Source organism: Falco rusticolus, chromosome 4 (assembly GCF_015220075.1).
Source record: "Falco rusticolus isolate bFalRus1 chromosome 4, bFalRus1.pri, whole genome shotgun sequence".
In the NCBI taxonomy this organism is placed as follows: Eukaryota; Metazoa; Chordata; class Aves; order Falconiformes; family Falconidae; genus Falco; species Falco rusticolus.
In genome coordinates, this window is record NC_051190.1 from 83,502,067 (window position 1) to 83,515,844 (window position 13,778).

The following is a 13,778-nucleotide window of genomic DNA, read 5'->3' on the forward strand; positions in this document are numbered from 1 at the left end:
TTAAAGCTGTGTAGTGGGGATACTTTCATTTGCCTGGGCAGTGCCTAAAAGCTGTGATATTTTATGGTGTTCGTTGGTCTAACTTCTTTCTCCTTCCCTTTTCAAAATGCAATACAAACCAAAACAACTTCTGACTGTACCTCTGCTACTATGTGTTGCAATAAGAAACACTGAAAACCACAGTGCATCATGACTTCATAATTAAAAGTCAGAAGTGGAGAATGTTATTGATGCAACACAATTGCTATTTATCCAATGGTTAAAGGAAGGATTTGAAATCAGGATTTCTAATCCCTGTTCACTTTGAATTCATAATTTCTCCACACAAAAATACTCTCTATGTAGCAGATGAATTACAGAATATTTTCATTATACCCTTTGATAGGATGGCATAATACAAGGGATGTATATGCATCATATACATAGAAATTATTACATAGGAAGAAAGAAGACATTCCTAGCAAAAATAAAACAAAAAAATCAGTAAGTGCAATAGTATATGTAAATACACATATATTCAAAAACAAACAAACAAAAAACCAAACACCAAATACAAAAACCAAACCAAAATCCAAACCATCCCTGGTAACATTACATTATATATTTATCAGAAGACAAAAAGGAAATGTAAGAAAGTATGCCCATGAAATATTTTAAAAGTTAATAATCCATTGTCAGACAATAAGCAAGAACAGCCTTGTTTTCAGCACGCTAGGAGCTATACTTCTGCAACGTAGTGCTTGGAAATTTTTTCTCCTATAAGATTTCATTTGTCACAGGCCCCAAATCCAGAGCATTTGGGGACAGCTATAATGTTATCTTGAGGGAACACAGGGCTAACATAATTAGGAATAAAGAGGTAAGAAGCAAGGGGAATTGCCTGCATAACTTCACTTTGTAAAATCCTCCCATGGAAGGTGGCAGGTAGGAAATCTGCATAGTAACAAACTTGTCACAAGACAAGGCCAACTAAATACAACCATTAAAATTAGCATTTTGCTTTGACTGTTCTCAGGATTCCCTCTCTCCCTGCTCCCAGGTTTCACTAGAAGTAAAGTTGTGCCTATTGATGGTGCAATATTTTCCAGTATGTATGTTTTCCAAGTGTTGTATGGCTGCAAGAAGTCTCACTCTCTTTTCTTTGTGGGCATTGCTTTAAGAAGCAGCTACTGAGGTGCCAAACTTTCCTCTCAGATACCCCAGTGAAAACCAAGAAAAAATTTCTTGGTTCCCCTCGTCTACCTAGACTTAGATCTATGTAAATAATCCAGTCTGGCCCCAGAACAGAGCTACTTATAAATTATAACTTGTTATTGGAGGAGGTTACCTTTTCCACTGACTGTCAGGTCCTTTCTTTTGAGAATTACTGAAGCCCTCTGCTCCTTGACTGTACCCACACAACTCTCGGGATGTAAGATTTGTGCTTTGCAGCTGGCTTATCTGCCCCTTCCTGACTGCTTGCGGTCTTTCTGCCCAGCCACCAACTCCAAGACAATCTCCACCATGTGAGCTTCCTCTCAAGGTGTCATCAGGCTACACTGAAGGAGGTGTTATAGGGACTGCGCTGCCAATGAAGCTGATGTCCAGGGCTGCCTTCCCCAATATACAAATTGAGACATCACTATCTCAGACGGCCTTTAAAACAAAGAGATAGTGATTCCAAATGTTAAGCAGCAATCCTCCAAGAATAATTTCTAAAGCAGAAAGTTGGGTTTGTTTTATGTTTAGGCAGATCTGAAAAATGCAATTAATATACCCAAGACTGTTGTGTTTTCATTTGTTTCAGGAAGGACATGGATCGTAGTAGGGAGTACCAGAGCCCATAAGAGGAATATAGACTAGGGTTTGGTCTCTATTTTTGTGTCCTTTGATCTCTTAAATATTCAGGTTTCTTTTCCTGTAAGTCACTCCTATATACTTCAGAAAGATTTCTTCTAGACAGAGAAACATATCAGGTTAGCTAACACAGTGATAAGATCCTTATGTAGCATGATCAAATCAATGAACCACCTTCCAGAAATGCTACACTTGGACAAGTTATCTTATTGCCCCCACTTCTCCATAGGTAGTATTCCTTTTCCTTTTCTTTCTGTTTCCTTGTTTTTCTTTTCCTTTCTGTTTCCATTTCTTGTAATTGTAATATCTTGTAATATTTGATATTTCTGAAGATGCAAATACATAGAAAACTTCACTTTTGTTGGAAAAAGAATAAAGGCAAGAAAGGACTGAAAGACAGTTAAACATAGAAGAAAAATACCTTTCAACTTTTAAAAACAGGCAAAATATTGAGAGCATTATACTAAAGAAGAGAGAGAGTGATAAGGGAAGGGATTGGAGCTTATGATATTCAGTTGTTTGGATTTTGCAATACTGCTTCCTCTTCTCCCTTTTAGTCCCACCCAGTCTTCCAGAACTCTCCTTGTGACAGAACTCTAGCCCAATTTTTTTTTTTACTTTTTTTTTTTTTTTTTGGGGGGGGGGGGGGGGGCAGTTTTGAAGAACACTTCCTTTCTGTGAAACACTTCCTTACCATGAAATATAGCAAGTATTATGGCCTCTTATGAACTATACTTTGCATTTGGAGGGCCAAGATTTGCTCAAGGAATGAGAAACTGGAGAATTTATTTTGCAGTCTGTGTTATATAATTAGTGCTATGCTAGAACATGCTATTCTCCACATTTCTTTTTAACCCTCTAGCTGTTCCTAAATCAGCAGACATAAGCTTCCCTCCCTCACCTGCTTTTCAATCTGCCCATTCTGGTAGTTCTACTTGTTAAAAGCAGCAAAACCTATGCTGAGAGGCATATAGTAGGAAAGTCCCTAGTTTCAAGAAATATTTAAAAGTAATCTTTACATGTTCAGTTAAATTTTGTTCAAATTACAAGTAATCTCATTTTATACAAAATAAAATGAAAAAAAGTACAATAAGCTGTACTTGTTTGTTGCAGAAATATATTTATCCTAGAAATATACAGAGCATTCTGCAAATACACAGAATATTTCATAGGTATATAGAACAGACCTGAAAAGATTTATTTTGTGATAATTTCTTTTTTTCCATCCACAGCATCCTTCCTATATCCAGAGCCTACATTTTTTATTCTCAAATTATATCACCATTTAACTATATATTACTATTTCTCTCTGTATTAAGGTCAATGAAGAGCTGAGCACCACAGAAAGAAAAATATTTTTAAATACTTTGTGATATTTGCAAATGTGTGTGTACACATACATATTTTTTTAAGAAACTGTATAACTCTTACTAAAAATATGTTGGAGAAAGGATGTCTGCTGGCATTTTAAGTACACTAAAGTAAGGTGTGAGATTTGGTAACACATCTCTGAAATCTTCAGAGAGGCAGAAGTCCTCCAGCAAAGGTCTGGTATCAATCAGGTTACAACTCTGCTGTCACACAGGCAGCAACATAAATGAATGGTTTGTGTGGAAGAGCTCTGGTGTGGGCAATGGCAGTACACCACACTTGCTGGAGTTTATGCGTTATATACAGTCATCTACAGGGGTGATCTACAGAGAGATAACAGAGTTGGTGAAACACCTTGGTTATGGCTCTTATATTTGCTGACCATTGGTTCATTGATGCTCCCTGTTCTGGCCTCACGTACCTCCATACAAAAGAGAAGGTGTCCATAGAGGGCTTCCATACACCCTCCTGATTTTATGCTTAGACACCAATGTGTTACTGTGCACGGACCTATATATATTGAAGAGCAGGGTTCCCCAAGGTCTCCTCTTTATATATCACACCCAAGTAGTTTCCATCAGTTCTATAATAAATCCTGAACCCAGTAGAGCTGACTATAAACCCAAAGCAGGATCTATTGAAGCATGCAGAAAACACAAATCTTCAGCTGGGATGCTGCTGAATTTAGCCTGGAGAATATTATTTTTATGCATGAAGGCCAAACTAATGACTCTTCACTTAAAAAGAAACCGTACAAGTCTGCTAAAAAAATACAGTTCCAATGAACAGCAGAAAAATAGAAGTGGTTGAAATGATCTGCATAAAGTAATACCAAACTGATTTGCCAATACTGTTGAAGAGAGTTGGGTGATATTTCCCAGAACAATGAAACAGGTGGGACGTGATTTTTCATTAATTAGTTTTGGCCAGCTATCAGTTTAATTGCATGACTGCTGGAAAGCTGCTAGGATTAGGTGATTGTAACCATTAAATGCCATTATAAAGCCTATATATTCTTCACATCAAAGTGAAAGAAGCAAATACCTGTTAATACTGAAAATTGGGGCAAGACTTGTGAACAACTGTATTTTCACATTAGTATTTTATTTCTGCACTTCTTTGTATTCTTTTTTTGGAAGCACCAAATGACTTCAGGAAAGTCTTGTGGTATTTCTAGTAAAAGTAATGAAGTAACAGGAATCCTCTGAAGAGGTGGGTTTAAAAAAAAAAAGAAACAACACAATAGATGTTCAGATGGTCCCTTTCTCCACTTCGTTGAACCCCAAATTATTCATATATTTGTATTAAATCTCCAAGAGAGTCAGAAAGTAAGGAAAAGATTCAGCTGGGAGTGCAAGCTTTTGAGGAGGTGCTGCATTTTCTTTGGGTGTGTGCTGTGCACACCGTAGAGTCAGCACTTTAGCAGAAGTGACAGAAGTCAAGTACCTGCCAACATCAGGAGTAGAGAAGGCAGGTCTCACAGGAGCAGGAACTAGGAGTGAAACCAGCAGCTCAGCTGGACTCCTGGAATTTCCTTCCACTAGTAGTGCTCTCTCCTTAAGACCCTCCTTGCTGTCACTCCCAGACACCATTTTCCATCACTCTTTTCTTCTTAATTATGCCAGGCTTCAACTTAATGACTGCCTGGGTCATATTCCTTCACAAAGATAGCTGAAAACTTTTCAGCCCACGTGGCCATCTTGATTCCTCACCTACATTGGGCCAGGATGATTCATGTTTAGATGCTCAGATTTTTGGAAACTCTCCATCCAAGGAAGGTAATTTTTTATTATCTCTCCCTTTGAAAGTGCAGGTCAGCAACCCACCCACCTCCCTCTGCAACAGTAGGGGTAAAAGGTAGGGTCCTGACCCTCCTGTTATCTCCTACAACCAGAGGCAAGGGGTGTGACCCCAGCCCTGACTTGCACATTTGGTCTTGCAAGCCAAGGCAGGGAACGCATCCTCTCCTACAGGGCTTGATGAAGGAGCACACTCATGGCACCCCATTAATAGTCTTTGCCCTTCCCCTATTCCTTGGCCAACTAGACAAAAACGTTGTCATTTTAATAACATGTTTTGCCATCCAAAGGTGCTCCTGCCCTAGAAGGGAAGGGTGACGGGAGAGGGGCAGAAACCTCTGTAGCAACAGTTTTGCTGCTGCAGAAACAGAGGGGGAAAAGCTGGATGAGGGTGATGACCATGACCTGGGCAGCCACCGTAGTAATGCCACCCCAAGTACTAAGCTCTGCCTTGACAGCAGCTGGAATAAACCTTTCCAAAGTGCTCCAGAAGGCAAGCGGAGGGCAGAGGGCATGGGGTCATTTTGCTGTGAACAGCAGTTTGCTGCCCAAGGCAAGTCTTCTCTGCCTAGGACTCTATGTAGTTCATCCCATTGCTCTGTTGGCTGTACCCAACATTCAGCTGATAAGGCTTCATTTCTGTTTACTCATGTTCTAGTCAACACTGTGTTCCTTGTATTACAGCAGGAAAATAAAACCAAAGTCTATAAACATCTTTATAATATGTGACCTAATACATCCAGGTGACTCAAGGCTAGCTGCTTCGTTTCTTCCTATGCTTTTACTTGCTTTAAATACTTTTTTACCTAGTCAATGTATGTGTCTGTATCCATACTTGCTATTTATTTACTTTTCATAAAAACATTGATTCTGAATTTGTAACTGACTATTTCAGATGGTGATGCTGATTTTTCCTGAAAGTGATGGCCATGGAAGTTTGTGGCTTTACATGTGGTTTTGTCAAAAACAGTACCACTAGGGTTTCTTGGTCACATGTTTTCTCCAAGTGACAGAGCAGTTTAAAAGATCTCTCAACATATTTGCTTTCAGGGATCTCTCAGACTAATTTCTATTTGAGGTTGTACAGATTGACAGAGATAAGCCATTCCTGCACTTTCACATTTGTTCACACAAGTACTTTCAGAAAAACTCATGACTGTTTTTTACTGAGTTCCTGAGGGCAACTAGTTATAGTTTTGTTTGAGGCCAGTAGGCAGAACAGTAGTTCACAAAACTCCTGGGTCAGAAGTGCTACAACTTCTGCTTACCTACAGCTCTTTTTTCCCCAATACTCCTTGTTTAGGAAGTCATTGTTATCCAGGTTTTTCTGCCCCTGTCACTTCTAGGGATAACTAAGATCAATCCTATTAATATTTTCCATGAGGTCCATGATTTCCAAAGCACTGTTAACTAGCTACATCTGAACTGTATGAGAGGTTTCTGGGTGCCTAGAATTTCTGACCGGCTCATACTTTGGATGATGTTGCCTTGGTTTGGGCCAAGGCTGCCATCATGGGGACCTTAAAGTAGGACTTAGTATGTTTGCTGCAAGCAAAATCCTTTTTGCTGGATGCAGCTGCTGGCCTGGACATCCCTTGGATGCATTCAGCTACAACTGCACTGGGAAGGTAGGAAGTCAAGGAATGTGGTAGGGAAGACAAGTCGTAAGACCTGAAGTTACCCTTCTCCCATGTTGCTACAGGGGTCTGGAAAAGGCAAAGGAGTAGGGCCTACAGCAGGAACCATGGGGTAGAAACAAGGCAGCAGAGCAAGCATCAGAAATACCCTTCAGATGGAGGGGCTGGAGAAAGTACTTGTTAAGCAGCAGGTCTTCCGCTGGGCAGCTTTTGTTTTCATCCTTACTTAGGGCAAAACTTCCTCCAGCACACATGTATTTTTCCTCCTCAGTAATAACTGGGCAGTTCAGTAATTTTCAGAAAACAATGTGGAAATTATAGGAAAAAATTAACTAGAAAATAGACCACCAAAAAATGCTTTGAGAGGAAAAAAACCTTGTAAGGTTAGTAGTATTGAAAGTCTTTGGGGGAGGGAAAAGGAGGGGAAGAAGGGGAATACGTGAATGATTTTAATAGTTAATAACATTAGTACACATTTCATACTTCAGGAGAATGCAGTAGAGGCACAACAGCAGAGGGCTGTAAACCTGATCACAAATATATGACAGACTACAAGCAGTAATCTTGCTATTAGGAGTAGCAAAGTTTTAATTTCTTAAGAGAAAAAGAATTTGTACCACAATGAATAAAAAGCCAAAGCATAAACCCTAGAGAGGTGTGTGTATGCCCATGCGCACTTAGGATTACAGTACAGACCTATGAATCTTGGGATTTATTTAGCCATAACTAAACTAAATATAAACATATCACAACTAAATTAAAAAGCAGACTGCTGAGAGGCAAAAAAAGGTTTTGAGTGAACCCCTCATATTTTCTCTACACAAAACATAACAGCTTGAAGGACCATTCATTCATAGACAACTCACCTGTGCTTTTTCATCCAGCACAGACCATCTAACTGTCCAACTGAATAATACACTTGTGAGTCACCAGTTCTCACAGTCAGAGAAATAAGAAAGTAGCTCTCATTAAAATCCTCAAATATACAAAACATCGAGCACCAGAATGTACAAATCATACATCTACATGAAAGTAGTATTCACACCAACCCAAATCAATTCCAGCTCCTCCTAAACAAATCTTACAGCAATACTAAAAAGAGAACAAATATTTACCTTTTGTGCCTCCAAAAGGGTCATCTTTTCTTTAGATACTGATTCTAAAAACCTTCTTCAAAATAATTACTGAGGGCCTGAGCTGGTTCCTGGGGAAGACAATGAATGGTCTTCCACTCACTCAGGCAGAGGCCCTAATTGCCTGCCTCTACTAATGAACTAATCTCAGGCACCTGGAACTAGCAGGCTCCACGCTGGGCAGGCAGGGCTCGGGTTACCTAAGAAATGCTCCAAATATATTCACACAAATCACTAACCCCGCAGATGTGCAAATACTGCTTTTGCCGTATTGCTGGAAAGATAGACATGTGTTTGCAGTGCTGTAGCACATAAAACTTGAAGATGAATTCATTGCATTGCTTTAATCCCTTCCAGAGACCAGGTGGGTATTTGGGGAACCAGATAAGCGTGTTGATTATCCACATTACTCATTGCATTAATCCACTTGTCTGTGTGACACAGAGTATCTCAAATGCTCACAGCATAAATATGTAGGTGCAGGGAAAAAATCTATGTATTTCATGAGTGCCTGTTGACTGTAAAACGAAACCTAATCAGGAAGTTAGCCTAAAACTTTGTCTAAAACCTTACCAAGTCCAAACTTTGCTGATACCTTTTTAAAATTACATTTAAAGAATCTGGAAGTCACCAGAACAAGCCTCAGTGTAACCTTGTGAGACAAACTACTGCACTTTTAACAAATTTTAAAAGTTTTTCCCAGGCAAACCGTTCTCTCTGATCTCAGAAATTAAAACAGGTGTTGAGCAGTTTTCTATTCAACCATCCACAAATTTCTTCTCCTTCCCTGGACTGATTATGCTGATACCCAGAATGTCACATGTTTATGTGTCTGGTTTCATTTGAGGAGGGAAGAAAGTAATAAACAAAACACAGTTGAGCAGGAAAATACAGGAGAGCAAGAACAGCCTCTCTTCTTGGGCCTTTGACAAATTGCTGAAATATATAGCTGTCTGGCTCTTGGGTGATGTTCACACAGGTTGATTAGCATTAAAAAAAATTACCTTGTTTTGTTCATATGCCTGAAAAGTAGTGTTATTTCTATTGCTTACACAGACACAAACATGTAATGTTTTTATAAGCAAAGGTAGGAACATCTTCCTGAATTATCTGTTTTGTAGTGCTCCAGACTTTGCTTTTTGTCTTCTTCAAGACATCGTAAAAAAAACAAAAACAAAAACAACAAAACCCACTTGACTTTTTCAGATCAGAGATCTGGACAGATTAGATTTTAGATATTGATTGAATGGCAAACTGAAAAAGACTGTGCAGGTATTGCACAAGTGAAATTCAGGTCTGAAAGTAAAAAAGCAATTCTGAAGGCTCAGACCTCAGTCTACCAGCACTGAGAAAAGTCCAAATAGAAACATGTGTGCACAGTATGAATGCCCTTTCACTGATATATGTATTTCCAAGATTCCCTTAAGAGGTATATTTAAATAATATTGTTTAATGCAGACTACGAGAATACACTGCTGCACTCTGACTAGTTTGAAAAACGTTCTTGTCTTTTGTACTCAAAACTATCAGAAAAGTGAACTCAACTAATGAATTATCATCAGTATGGACACTAAAAGATAGTATCAAAAATCCCCTTGATCGAAGAATTACACAAATACCAGCTATTTAATTAATGCAATGAATACAGCCTGCAAGGTTGAGGAGAGCAGCAAAAATATCAACTATTTTCTGATTTCATGTATGGCAGTAAAGCTCTGTGTGAAGAAGAGCTCCTACAGGCACAAGTTTGGCTTCTTCCAAGCTGCTCAGCTCTCATACTGTGGAAGAGTAGGCAGGAGATGGTGAATACCCTAGTGTAAGACAGACAGTGCTGCTGTCATCACTTGACCCTATAATGCAAGGCGTAATTATGCTACAGACAGCAAAATATTTCCTGTGCCTCATTTATTGAGCGCTAGGCCAGCATTGAGGAAAGTGAATGTTGAATCCTCACAAAGGAATTTATCTGCTTCTGTTCTCCATAAGGAAAATACTTGACACAGTAGCACCCATGCATTCTTCACTTCTCTTCAATCACACACACTCCCAGCAAAGGTTACAAAAGATGTGTATGCCTAGGAGCATAAAAAATACCTCCTCTCAAAATCTACCACAATTACAATAATTAAACTAAATAAAAACAAGGCACTTAGGCATTTCAGGGAAGAATGCCTGAATGTTATGTTCATAACGAAAGGGGATACACACATCTCTTCAGATACCTCAAGGTATTTCCAAGAACATCCTGTAATCATACATTAAAAAAGCAATAGGAGAAGTCAGAGACTGTATTTAAAGAAAGGGGAATGCTTCAATCACACTAAACCAAGACACTTCTTGTAAAACTTATTTTTGCTTACTCGTATTTTCTCGATTTATTTAGTCACTTATGACAAGGTCCCAGGTGATTTAGCCTTCCCATGACCTTATGTCTTTTCACTGAAGTGGTGACCTTATATATTAATGTGGGTTTTGAGGCTGCCTTTTAAAGTATTTGTTCTCATTTCAGCTGTTATTGATGAGAACTCAATTTCACAAAGGCCTCTTTTTTTTTTTTTACATGCAGGGTAAACATTCTCACTTCCCTTGAGCTGTGGATTCATTTTGCAATGTGCAAGGGGCTGGGGTACTCCTAGGTACTCCCACCTGCCTTCTCGCACAGCCTGAACTTGGCTTCACCTCTCTGTGCACACAACAATCCTTCCTTAGCCAGGCCAGACCTCTGAGCTTCTGTCCCAAGCTACAGCATACAGCACTGCTAATTGTTTCTGGGTTATTTAAAAAAATACCAAAACAACCAAAATAAGCCATATATATACCATATATATTCCTGCATATATGTGTTCAAGTCCACGTAAGGATAAAGAGAGTCTGCAGTTTCAAGACAGAAGTATGAATTTCAGCTGAACTTATATTGCAAAGTGGTTTGGAAATCTCTCTCTTACAATCACTTCCTGTTGAGGTTCTAGGACTGTATGCACAAAAAAGAAAAACAGAAAGAAAAAGGCTTGCAAAGTAATCCTACCCTGTGGAGTGAGTGAATGCCAAGGTTTCTACTGACTTCAGAAAGTTTCAGTCTTTGTCACATCAGCAAAAGTCACCATCTGTTGACAAAGAAAACAGAGGAGGAAATCTCCCTTTCTTCTCTGTCCCAGTCTTTTCACACCTGCCTACCTTTCCTGAAGTGTTTGGCACTGCCTATAGTCAGCAGCAGTTATGACAAAAAAAAAAAGATGGCCCCTAAGTGGGATCTCATGTAAAATTCCTGAATTTCTAAATGATTTGTGAAAACCTATGTGCAAATTGTTCCTGTTTTCCAGGGATTTCTGGGAACTGAGTACTCGAGAAATTTGACACACAGCTGGTCTGTGAATTTGCTACTGAGTAGTAACGACACTGCTTTTAACGTTCAGTGCTGTAGGAATATTTTGTTTATATTTGCGTAGGGTCATAAAATGTATATTCTATCATATTATGCATTCAATATATTAGAAAAACTGTTGTCTTTTATAAGTCTTTGCATGTGAATCCATCTTTTCCTTTGTCAGGGAGAACTGACAGGTTGCCTGCCATCACCTACTCTCCAGCAAAGTCAGCAGCTCACACTGTCAGTGTGAAAACATCTGTTGAATGGATTTATTGACTAGGTCTTAGGTGTGAGTTGTTGGGGTTGTTTTTTTCCACACTGTTTATTACAGCCCTGACCTAATGAACTTAATTTGTTGACATGTTTCCCTCAGTGTCTTACTTGATCCCGTCTCACATTTCTTTCTACTGTGCTGTTTTCTTGGAAACAGGAGTTCCTGGCCCATCAGCATGTCCACCAGTTGCAAATCTACCAGGCTCAGATGGCTACAGTTGGCATGGCGGGATTAGATAAACATCGACCAGTGTCTAGGACCCCGTCTTCCCCCGATGATTCCACATTACCTCACCCAGACATGGACCAGCCTGGTCAGCACATCTACACGACTGGTAGGATTCTCTAAAGACTGCTTTTAATAGGCAGGGCAAATGCGTTTGTTCATGTAGGATCAACAGACTTAAATACCTCAAATACCTCCTGCAGCAATGCATTCAGTTTTAGCCTTACTGTTCCTTGGTTTTATGACACTGTACTGGCATCAAGTCAAGCAGTGCAGCTGATAAATCACAAGGTTAATATTCACACAGTCATAAATTATTATCATTGACTGGCTCTGGCAATATAGCAACAGGTGCATTTTTTGGTGCCTTTAAGTTATTATAGCTCTTTCTTTCATTTCCCTATCCTCTGGTTCTTTTCTCCATGTTCTTGTTGCCTGTTTGTAAGAGAGACCGCCAATAAGTTGAAGAAAGACCACCACCAAGCAGGAAAGCTGTAATATATTTCTCAACGTCTTCATTTGACAAGTCAGTTTATGCTATAGCATTGCTTCTCCTACAGAAAGAGCAAAGCCGTAGCCATGACTAGAAGGTGATGCTGGCTTCAACCTTGGTGTCTTCAAGCAGTTGTGTGGAGTCTACAGAGGAAGGTTTTATGGTCAGGCCCTGGACAGTCAAGTCACTCAGGGACCACCTCCTACTAGTATGGCCTGGGCTGTCCAAAGCAGAATGATTGGAACCCTCAAAATCCTCAGTGAAAGGAAGAAAAAGGACTACAGAAACCCCATTTCTTATTATGGGTAATCCAACCTTGCCAGAGGGTCCATGTTTTTAAAAGCCTGAGTCTCAATATAACATTACATCATTGTTAGAAGTGAAGATTCACTTACTCTATGCACCAGAAGGGAGAAATGAATACCTGGAGATACTGTTTATTCAGGTTTCTGCCAGAAGTATTAATTCCTTCACATCAGTTGGCAGACCTTGCCATGCCCTGAAAGCTTATAGCTCTTCAGGCCATGACCATGGATTGATATAGGATGCAGTCCTTAATTGACACCGTATTCGACTGTGCAAGACAGCGTGCTCTCCCATCTTTCCAATTAGAATGTGAATTTGAAAGCAAAAATTTAGTATTTTAAAGAAAAAAAAACTGCAAGAGATCATCTTTTAAAGCACTTGAAGTGGGTAAATGGATGCAAGATTATGTTTGAAAATGAAAGACATGATTTCTTCTTCTGTAAAACACTGTCAATTTAGGAATTCCACTTGTTGGGTAACAAACGTTCAGACTGTACAGAAAGAAACATGCTAATCACTTTCCACGAATTTCTGCAAAAAACAAGCTGTGTATACACAGGATTATTAAACCACGCCACTATTTTTCTAGTTGTGGTTCATAGAGTCCCCAAAACATTTATAAACTCATCCTAAAGATTCACAGAGCACATCAAAAGTTAGCTCACTGTGTGTAGGCTTCAATGTCATGTTCAAAATCTGCAGTTCCACCAGGAAAGTTGACTAGAGTTACAAATGTAAAGGCTGCTGTTTCAGTCTGATTGCTAAGGCTTATAGTGTCCTAGCATTTACTCATAGGTTAGTGGAAAGAAAGAATCCTGGACCTAGTTTTTGTTTATTCTTATACAGCCTTTCAAAAATCTTTTGGGATGAAAGCCCTGAGCACCCTGGTTTGATCATAATACTGACATGTTCTGAGCAGAGGGTTGGACTACAGACCTTCTGGTGGTCCCTGCCAGCCTCAGTTATCTGGTGATTCTATGATTGCTCCTTTAAAAAAACACAAGATGCAACCAGCCATGCCCACAGCAGTTAAAACACTCCCATTTTTAACAGCATGGAAGGAAGGAATGGGTGGGTGGAAAGGGAAGAAAATTCTAGTACAGCATGAAGTGAGATAAAATTCAGACTTTAGAAATTAATGTAAAAACACCTCTCTGCCTTGAATTATTTCTTACTGGGGTCCCGTCCCCCCCCCCCCCCCCACCCTTTTAAAGACATTATATTCTTGGAAGAGAAAAAAAGTGGAAGGAAAATTGTGACAGAATATTACATGGGGATCAAAATGAGCCTATATTTTTGTGGGTCAAAAGAGAAAATATTCTTAACTAAATATCTGA

General features: G+C 39.3%; 1 protein-coding gene across 2 annotated transcripts in view; it reads left to right on the forward strand.

Moving 5' to 3' along the window:
- HDAC9 (histone deacetylase 9) overlaps positions 1–13,778 on the forward strand; it is a 479,936-nt gene that overhangs the window by 323,646 nt on the left and 142,512 nt on the right. For both annotated transcript variants that reach the window (XM_037385339.1, XM_037385337.1), the window contains one exon: positions 11,574–11,751. In XM_037385339.1, the coding sequence (XP_037241236.1) occupies positions 11,574–11,751 (178 nt within the window). The remainder of the gene's footprint in view (positions 1–11,573; positions 11,752–13,778) is intronic.